We start from the raw sequence: 11133 nt of genomic DNA on the forward strand, positions 1-11133 counted from the left end.
ATTACAGACCTGTACACAGGGGGAAACAGCAGCATTACAGCCCTGTACACAGGGGGAAACAGCATTACAGCCCTGTACACAGGGGGAAACAGCATTACAGCCCTGTACACAGGGGGAAACAGCATTACAGACCTGTACACAAGGGGAAACAGCATTACAGACCTGTACACAGGGGGAAACAGCATTACAGACCTGTACACGGGGGGAAACAGCATTACAGCCCTGTACACAGGGGGAAACGGCATTACAGCCCTGTACACAGGGGGAAACAGCAGCATTACAGCCCTGTACACGGGGGGGAAACAGCATTACAGCCCTGTGCACAGGGGAAACAGCATTACAGCCCTGTACACAGGGGGAAACAGCAGCATTACAGCCCTGTACACAGGGGGAAACAGCATTACAGACCTGTACACAAGGGGAAACAGCATTACAGACCTGTACACGGGGGGGAAACAGCATTACAGCCCTGTACACAGGGGGAAACAGCAGCATTACAGACCTGTACACAGGGGGAAACAGCAGCATTACAGCCCTGTACACAGGGGGAAACAGCAGCATTACAGACCTGTACACAGGGGGAAACAGCATTACAGCCCTGTACACAGGGGGAAACAGCATTACAGACCTGTAAACGGGGGGAAACAGCATTACAGACCTGTACACGGGGGAAACAGCATTACAGACCTGTACACAGGGGGAAACAGCATTACAGACCTGTACACAGGGGGAAACAGCAGCATTACAGCCCTGTACACAGGGGGGAAACAGCAGCATTACAGACCTGTACACAGGGGGAAACAGCAGCATTACAGACCTGTACACAGGGGGAAACAGCATTACAGACCTGTAAACGGGGGGAAACAGCATTACAGACCTGTACACGGGGGAAACAGCATTACAGACCTGTACACAGGGGGAAACAGCATTACAGACCTGTACACAGGGGGAAACAGCAGCATTACAGCCCTGTACACAGGGGGAAACAGCATTACAGCCCTGTACACAGGGGGGAAACAGCATTACAGACCTGTACACAAGGGGAAACAGCATTACAGACCTGTACACAGGGGGAAACAGCATTACAGACCTGTACACGGGGGGAAACAGCATTACAGCCCTGTACACAGGGGGAAACGGCATTACAGCCCTGTACACAGGGGGAAACAGCATTACAGACCTGTACACAGGGGGGAAACAGCATTACAGACCTGTACACAGGGGGGAAACAGCATTACAGACCTGTACACAGGGGGGAAACAGCATTACAGACCTGTAAACGGGGGGAAATTTTAATTATCAGAGAAAATGTAACCCTTTCACCCCCAGACCTGTGAGATGGCAGTTCCTTGTCTCCGTTCTTTGTTTTTGCATTTGCCTGGGACTCTTCATTATTCCTACAGCCTACATTCCCACACTTCTCTGCGAAAAGCTTTTCAAGTTTACAGTGGGATTACTTTCAAATTAAGAAATCAAAAGAAGAGGGAAATGGATGGAGAGAGAGGGAGATGTGGGGAACAGCAGGGGGAGTGTGGAGCCCCCGGGCCTTTCAGAGATGGGACATGACTCACACTTTCTGCTGCTCCCCCATCCATTCCTGTCCCTTGGGGGGGTGTCAGCGGATTTTTGTCCCATGCAGGCTGCCACAGCCTTGATCTCATAGTCTTTCTACAGTTAAACCACCCGGTTTTCTGACACACTTTCACACATAATGTCAAGTGGAGAGCTGTCGTCACAGTATCAGAGATCATGCCTCTCAATGTGTGCTGTATAATCCACGGATGGTGGCATCTACCTGACTCCGGAATGGCTGTGGACTGAGGCAGAATTATGTGTCAGTTTCCGAACTGCAGAGGTACATGACACTCAGCAGCAGTGAGGCTCTGTACTGTCCTTTACCCTGCGATGAGTGAGAGTCCCGCTCTGAGCGATGGATGCCAGCTCTCGTCTCCGATCACAGGGTATTTTATGCGCTCTGGGAGCTCCGCTGTTGGTCATTACTATTATCTCACACTAGGATTATGTTAATTGAGGCTTGTTCGGGGCAGCAGTGAGGCATTGTGGGAAGGGAACTGGGCTTTGCAGTAACTGCTGTTTGTCTGATTCCTGACCAACACTTCCCTCAGCGAGTGTATCCAGCTGCATAAATGGGTAACAGCTATGCTACGCAAAGGCGCTTGGTCATGCCTTTCTGGGGGGAAATGTTACTTGACTAAAGCCAGGTAAGCTGTAGGCCTCCAGTCATTTATGCTCCTTTTAGATTGTTTATGATGAAAATATGTTTATTGAGCGTGTTTTTCCTGACGAAGCAGCGCCGCTCTGTCTTTGGCAGGTTTAGCTTCTGCTTATTATTGCACCATGCTTTCTGTGAAAATGAAGCAAAGCTCTCCTACATTGCCTCTCTGCAATGTAAGTGTCTGTACGGTAAGCAGCGCTTGGCATTTTGCAGTGCTTTGTTCCAGTGTATTTGAGTGGAGCTAAATGAAGCCATCGATGCAGACAGCCTGGAATCAATCAGGAGCGTCGGAGAGTGAGAGGAGTCCTGCCGAAATGGCCAGCGCACACCAGGGCGTCTGCTCCAGGCAGCTCGGCCAATTACAAACCAGCAGCAGATTAAAGCAGGCAAGCAGGCCGAGAACGCAAAATTGGAAAATATTCAAAATTCAAATTGGAGTCAGCGCTGCGTTGTGCTGTCGGGTGAAAGGATGCCTGCTGAGTCTCAGCAGAGTCAGAGTCCCGGAAGACCGCTGCAGTCTGAGCGGGACGAGTTCAGGTGGGCCACTCTGAACGGGACCTGCAAGGGGGGCACCCAGGCCACCCTGCTCTGACACTCATTAACAGGTATCTCCAACTGGACCGTGAAGCTTCAAACTCGCTGCATTTAGCATGTTTGAATGGCAGGCAGGAGCATGTTTGCAGCCTCTGCTGAGGACATGCATTTGAGGGCTGGAAGGAGCATTGCAGCTGTCAGACAGTCCAGTTAGCGATGGCCTCAGGGCAGTCACCACACCAAAGCCAACTCGAGCACCTCGTCTGTCAGGGCTCTGAAAAGCTGGGTGACTTTTGACCGTGAGAGGCTGATGGGTGAGGAGAAGGGGTGAGAAATTCTTCTGATGATCAGTGAAAAAGGCTCCCCAGGCTTTCACTCTCCCCATCACACTGAAGGCTTTCGCTTATCTCCTCATCATTTCCTTTTTCTCATTCTTTGTTTCCTGGCCTCCTGACCTCATGTACAGTTTGCCAGAGCAGATGGCTGCACAGCCGGTCAATGCTGATTGTTACAGTGGAGAGAGGAGCTCCTGGACAGCAGGACTGACAGTCTGCTTCATGTAGAAGAACAGGAATTAAAGCAGTGCCAGCTTCCACAGCCGTTTCAGAAAATCCTTCACACACAGAATGAATCAGAGAGCATTGTTCCTCTGTCTTTGTATTTTTCATTGTAGTTGCAAATATGCAATGTTCATTCCACACCTCTATGCCACGGCTGTGTAATTAAAACTGAATCTACTGTTCCATTTCATACAGACACCAGTGTGAAAACCAGACGGGAGAACTGAACAAAAGGAAAACTGAATGACAAATCACAGTCTTCTGTTTTATTTAATAGTCATGTTTGGTCATACATCACTTATGTGATTTTGCTATTAATCTACTATTCTTCAAACCTATGTATGGAAGCTGCCCACCCCTGTATTTTAGTTCCTCTCTCTGATTTAATTCCTCATATTTCTGTCCTTCTCTCTGATTTAATTCCTCATATTTCTGTCCTTCTCTCTGATTTAATTTCTCATATTTCTGTCCTTCTCTCTGATTTAATTCCTCATATTTCTGTCCCTCTACGATAAAATTTTTCCTGTTTCTGTCCCCCTCTGTTTAACCATCTCTGAAGGATGATCCCGGCCTCCAGCAAGGCCTTCCTGGTGACGAACCTTGTGTCGGGGACGCAGTATGACCTGTGTGTGCTGGCTGCGTGGGACGACACGGCCACCACGCTCACCGCCACCAACGTGGTGGGCTGCGTTCAGTTCTTCACCCGGGACGAGTACCCGCAGTGCCAGTCGCTCCGCACCCACTTCCTGGGCGGTACCATGATCCTGGTGGTGGGCGGGGTCATCGTGGCCACGCTGCTGGTGTTCATCGTCATCCTGATGGTGCGCTATAAGACAGGGGGTGAGGATGAGCCCCCCCCGGGCAAGCTGCCCACCGTCAGCGACACCTACTCACAGACCAACGGGGGCCGGGCCCTGCGCAACGGCCTGCTGCCCCCCAAGCCCAAGCCCAAGGTGACCCTGAGGAATGAGGTGGTGGAGTTCAGGTGCGGCTCCCTCCAGAGCAGCCTATCCTCCTCTTCTTCCTCCTCATCCTCGGGCCCGCCGGGCAGCCGAGACGGAGACCGCTACAGCCTGCAGAGCCAGGAGGGGGTGCTCTCCAGCAAGTGGAGGACTGTCCCCTCCAAGGCCCGGCCCAATCTGGACCACCTGCTGGGGGCCTTCACCTCCCTGGAGCTGCGGGGCCAGGGCAGAGACTCGGGGCCCTCTGGCTCCGCCCCCGGGGCCACAGCGCCCCCTTCTGACAAGGAGCCCCTGCTGGGTCGGACCATGGACTCCACACTGAGCCGCCTGCTGCTGCTGGACAGCAGGCCCAAGCGCAGCCAGTCCTTCGACATGGGGGACGTGGGGGGCAGCGCCCCCCCGCAGCTGTGCAGCTACCCCCGGCGCATCAGCCGCATCTGGACTAAGAGGAGCCTGTCCGTCAACGGCATGCTGCTGCAGTACGACGAGGAGGGCGAAGCCGACGGCAGCAAGGGGGCGTTGGAGAGCTCCGAGTGGGTGATGGAGAGCACAGTCTGAGGGCGGGGGGGCCATGCAGAGGACAACAGCCCGGTGCCCCCCCCCTCCCTTGCTGTGCGTGTAGTTCATCGACGCTAATCCTGTCAGCACAAGTCCCTCATCAGCTGATCCGAGCCGTGGGGTGGGGGGGGGGCGGGATCAGAGGCGACGCGGGGGCGAAATGCGTCAGGGTCGGTGTGGAGTGCCGGTGCTGCCGTGGTCAGGCAGCCGCAGGGCGCTGGGGGTCACAGGCACATTACTCTGGCTGACAGCCGCCAGTCACAGCGCTGCAGACTCAACCTGACTGCACACATGTAATGAATTCAATTTTGATGTATTTTTTCATTTTACAAGTCAAACGCTCATCTGGCTGTCCCCTCTCTGGAGTAGTGATTTTCATACCATAAATTGGGTTTTATTTTTCTGTGTTCCTCTCGCTCCTTCTTTGTGTGAGACGCAGCTGAATGCCACACAGCCCCCCCCTGCATTTACCTGTGAGCTCTGATTGCCACCCCTGAGAGATGGACCGCACCGCGCTTTTCCCAGTGGAGAGAGGCGTCAGAATCACCATCATGTTTGCGTGAGTGAGAGAAGCACTGATTTCACGCTAAAGCATTAGCATTAGAGGGAAAAGGCAATCACCAGCCTGAGTGCTGTGCAGATGTGAATACTGGAACACATTCAGAGATTTAAAAACAAACTGAATTATTCCTCGTAAGTAAAAAAAAAAAAAAAGGAACATCTATGTTTCTAAGTTATGGTTCTGATTTTTTTTGGTCAAATAAATTGCTCTCATATTTTAGGTCATAACTATTCAAATGCAAGGTATTAAAACCACTTTCTCATGGACTTCTAACGGCACCTGAAGACAAATACAGATGTAAGCGTGCTAATGATGATCATTATAACGATGCTGGCAGGTGATGGCGATACGTTTTGCTCAATGTTTTGCTCATAAAAAAGTGTGAAACTGATACTTTCAGTCAATTGCATTTCTTTTTTGTAATATGTTTTTTGTATACAAATTTTACAAACTTAAAGTCTATTGGATTTAATAGACAGTATGGACCCCTTTCCCAGGTGTTACCAAGGTTACCTGCATGCATGTAAGCATTCATACATACATGCATAGATTACATACATATACAGAATACATGCATACAGCCATATATACATACATGCATGTAACTTACATGCAGACATACTCACTTAGTTGTGCAAGACTTATTCTGTGAAAACGATGAGTCCAAAACATTTCGTATGTTTTGTTTTTTGCCAATCGGTTACTGGTGAGGCCAGATCTGATGATGATGATGGCTCTCCTCTGTCCCACTCTGTCTGGTTCTCAGTGGTCTCTTCTTGATGTACAGTTGTGTAAATTGCCGTTTTTGTATCTGAGCTGAATGGGAGTGTGTGATGGAGTACCTGAAGCAGTGTTCTCTCTCTGGCCCTCAGCAGTGTAGGGTACTTTACTCTCATGTTACAGTTCGATGTTTCTCAGCTGGAGTTGTAGAAAATGTTTCTGTGGTCATACATTTTGTTTTTGCTACAAAAAATAAATATGAAGAATTCCTAAAAAAAGTATTTTCTTCCAGCCGTATCATTGTGCTACTCAGTCATGTGTGTAAAATGTATTATGATTCAAATAATCTCATCCTCATTACATTAACAGCTCCATGAATTCCCAAGAGGGCCACATTCACCATTACACAGTGTCACCATTACAGATTGAACATTACGGTATCAGCATTACACAGTATCACCATTACAGATGCAAAAATAGTATTACACGGTGTTAGCATTACACATTGAGCATTACACAGAATTAATTTGTAATGTAAAAGCACGTGTACTCAGTGTACTCAATGCTGGGGGCCAGAGATGTGATTCTGTTGTGTCGTCGGGGGCGGGGGGGGTGGTGGGCTGCTGTTATGAGGAGCTCTGTGAGGAGCAGTTTTGGGCTTTTGTGTCGTCGGGGGCGGGGGGGGTTGGGGGGGGGGTGGTGGGCTGCTGTTATGAGGAGCTCTGTGAGGAGCAGTTTTGGGCTTTTGTGTCATCGGGGGCGGGGGGGGTTGGGGGGGGGGTGGTGGGCTGCTGTTATGAGGAGCTCTGTGAGGAGCAGTTTTGGGCTTTGCATGTCCTCATTAGTGTGTAATTTTTTTCAACAGCTACAGTAGCTGCTGGTCAGGCTGCACACCCACCTTAGCGCTGCTCCCATTAGACAGCAAGGCAGCCGGCAGCTGGCCCTGGCCAAGAATAAGACCTTAATTCACATAATCTGTCAGGAAAGGTACTTACAGCAGCGCTCTGTAAACAGGCCAGGTGGCCAGCAGCTCGTGTGCTGCAGCTCTGGACTGTCCCAGGACGAAACAGCGTACAGGGATGTTGAAGGCATTTGTCCAGATGCTGTATTACAGTTGTTATTTCTGTGGTACAGCTGCTGAAATCCCTGAGCATGAATCATTTGAGCAGAGCACCCACTCACAGCTCAGCCAATCACCACACTGCCCTCTGCAAGCCCCTCCCCGCTACAGTGCTTCAGTGTTGATTGGCTAAGTGGTGGCTGGCAGGTTGGGGTTGTTAACAGGTTGAAAGCTAAAGGTGAGTTATTGTTTTAATGTGAGGAACAAACTGAATATATTTCAACAAATCTCCTGTGTGTGACAGGAGTCACCAGGCATAAGCATGTCTGCAACACAGACAGACAGATTCTCCCATCTAACAGACTGGCAACATTAGATGCAAGACGCGCACACACACGCACTCACACACACACTCGCACACACACACACACACACTCACGCACACACTCACACACTCACACACACTCACACACGCACACACACACACACACACACACACACACACACACACGCTCCACTCTCCATAGCAGATGCTCTGCTTTAAATCACTAAAGCTTCTCTACCACAGACGTCAGCAGAGAGGAAGTGAGAATCTTTCACTTCTTGGCCCACAGCTATAGAGCAGTGTTACAAACCTAGACCTGAAGCAAGGTCCCAGAATCTTACAGTCTGTGAGGCAGTTTGCCAAAAATGTACCTGCAGGGAGAGGAGTGGCTTCCTGCTGGACATCACTACCCTTACTCACCACTACCATCACCTCATCACTACCCTCACCTCATCACTACCCTCACCTCATCACTACCCTCACCTCACCACTAACCTCACCTCACCACTACCCTCACCTCACCACTACCCTCACCTCATCACTACCCTTACTCACCACTACCCTCACCTCATCACTACCCTTACTCACCACTACCCTCACCTCATCACTACCCTTACTCATCACTACCCTCACTCACCACTACCCTCACCTCATCACTACCCTCACCTCACCACTACCCTCACCTCACCACTAACCTTACTCACCACTACCCTCACCTCATCACTACCCTCACCTCATCACTACCCTCACCTCACCACTACCCTCACCTCATCACTACCCTCACCTCATCACTACCCTCACCTCACCACTACCCTCACCTCACCACTAACCTCACCTCACCACTACCCTCACTCACCACTACCCTCACCTCACCACTACCCTCACTCACCACTACCCTCACCTTATCACTACCCTCACCTCATCACTACCCTCACTCACCACTACCCTCACTCACCACTACCCTCACCTCATCACTACCCTCACCTCACCACTACCCTCACTCACCACTACCCTCACTCACCACTACCCTCACCTCACCACTACCCTCACTCACCACTACCCTCACCTTATCACTACCCTCACCTCATCACTACCCTCACTCACCACTACCCTCACTCACCACTACCCTCACCTCATCACTACCCTCACCTCATCACTACCCTCACCTCACCACTAACCTCACCTCACCACTACCCTCACCTCACCACTACCCTCACCTCATCACTACCCTTACTCACCACTACCCTCACCTCATCACTACCCTTACTCACCACTACCCTCACCTCATCACTACCCTTACTCATCACTACCCTCACTCACCACTACCCTCACCTCATCACTACCCTCACCTCACCACTACCCTCACCTCACCACTAACCTTACTCACCACTACCCTCACCTCATCACTACCCTCACCTCATCACTACCCTCACCTCACCACTACCCTCACCTCATCACTACCCTCACCTCATCACTACCCTCACCTCACCACTACCCTCACCTCACCACTACCCTCACTCACCACTAACCTCACCTCACCACTACCCTCACTCACCACTACCCTCACCTCACCACTACCCTCACTCACCACTACCCTCACCTTATCACTACCCTCACCTCATCACTACCCTCACTCACCACTACCCTCACTCACCACTACCCTCACCTCATCACTACCCTCACCTCACCACTACCCTCACTCACCACTACCCTCACCTCACCACTACCCTCACCTCACCACTAACCTCACCTCACCACTACCCTCACCTCACCACTACCCTCACCTCATCACTAACCTCACCTCACCACTACCCTCACTCACCACTACCCTCACCTCATCACTAACCTCACCTCACCACTACCCTCACCTCATCACCTCACCACTAGGTGAGCTCAGGCAGCCCAGGCTGCAGGGGACCTGCCGCGTGATGGGAAGCTCATGCCCTTCTAGGTAATAAAATCCAGGCAGCTCAGATTTAAGAGGAATGTTTTAGTCCCCCACACTGCACAGGTAAAATCTTCTGCCAAAACCAAGCTCTCCACTAGCAGTAAGTTGGTGGGTGATTGTTGAGATCTTGAGTTTGCTTCAGGACATATTTCTCTGCTGGTTCCTGTTTCCCGATCGGCAGGAAGTGGGACAGGGCTATCGCAAGCTGATCTCTCGGATGCATCATGTGGCTATAGCTTGCATGTGGAACTCAGCTCTAAATCTCTGTTGCCCTCTGTATTTCAGCCGCAGTGCGTTTATCGCAGAGCAGAGTGTTTGTTGAGGATCCAGACGCCTGGCAGACCCAGGGGAGCCAGGTCAGGGCAGCTCGTGACGAGGGGGATCCAGGAGCCGGCCTATGGCTTCTGAATTTTAATAGAATTTATTCTGAAAGATTCCAAAAGTGCTCCCGTTTTCCCACACTGAATTATTGTTGCAGTGACTCAGAAGAGCATGAATTATTTACGAGGTCAATAATTGGAGCTTTCTTCAGGAGTCTAAGAAGAGCTCAAGTGGTGTTCAGATACGTGCCATCATCTCCAGGACCTGTGCTTCTGTGCTTCCACTGAAAAAGGGCTTCATCATTTCCAAACAAACAGAAATGTGTTGGATACAGACACACAGAATACCTTTGGCACCATTAGCTGTGGAATGACAGTGATTGCAGTCACTCTGTTGTGCATTTGAAAATGACAGATTTATTGGACTGAAATCGGCAGCTTCATTTGTGCTTGACACTACTTCAGAAGCTCTAAAGCTCTAAAGTCATTCGTCCACTTCAGTGATTATTATTATTAATATGACTTACTTAGTCATAGTCATATACTGACACTACTCAGTAAGCAATAACACAGCTGTCAGCAGCTGCAGGTGCTGCTGGTGCGGCGTGTCCATTATAATCAAATATAAAAAGAAAAAAAGAAACACTGCACTCTCCTCAGAAAGGTTTAAAGTATAACTGAAAAACAATGTTCAGTTATGCTAAGTATGGAAAAACGCCAAACCCACAAAGTGAGTCAAGGATCAGATGGAGCAGTCAGGTCTGAGGTGCGGTGATCCCCACCAGCAGCCTTTCATAAACTCAGAGCTGACAGCACTTTCTCCTTTACTTATTTTTAACATTTCAACTGTGAAAAGCCAGGAACCTCACAGCATGAAGATCATAATGAAAATGAGAGTTAATACAGTATTATCATATATTAGCTTTTATTCACAAATGTTTCACACAGTATTGTAACTGATAGTTTACTGTAATTACTGTTGCAATTCCTCATCATTCACTAATTAGTGATCCAAGTGATTCAAGAGTTGCTCCAGTTGGTCAGATGAGTCAGCTGTAGCTCTCTTGTTGTGTCTCACTGGCATTTTAACAAAACTCCTTTGGGGCCCCAGATCCTGCTGTTCAGCTCCTCAGTGTAGCTGACATTTAGCTACATGATCTGACACACAGACACTTGGCAGCTGAATGGAGCTGGAATTTTCTGACACTTTGATCAGTGCAGTGTTTTTTGCACCATCTAAACAGAGGCCACAATATTTACTGTATGACACTGTAATATTTACTCAGATACGTTTTGATTTTTAGTAACAATTCAAAGCCTTGTTGGAATGTTAGCAAATTGAAAGTGA

General features: G+C 49.7%; 1 protein-coding gene across 1 annotated transcript in view; it reads left to right on the top strand.

Annotated features, from left to right (window-relative positions):
* LOC118792305 (leucine-rich repeat and fibronectin type-III domain-containing protein 2-like) overlaps positions 1-4934 on the top strand; it is an 82355-nt gene extending 77421 nt beyond the window's left edge. The window contains exon 5 of the mRNA XM_036550130.1: positions 3890-4934. Coding sequence (XP_036406023.1) covers positions 3890-4850 — 961 coding nt within the window. The 3' untranslated portion in view covers positions 4851-4934. The remainder of the gene's footprint in view (positions 1-3889) is intronic.
* The last annotated feature ends 6199 nt before the right edge of the window (positions 4935-11133 follow it).

The sequence above is a fragment of the Megalops cyprinoides genome, chromosome 17, assembly GCF_013368585.1.
Source record: "Megalops cyprinoides isolate fMegCyp1 chromosome 17, fMegCyp1.pri, whole genome shotgun sequence".
NCBI classification, from domain to species: Eukaryota; Metazoa; Chordata; class Actinopteri; order Elopiformes; family Megalopidae; genus Megalops; species Megalops cyprinoides.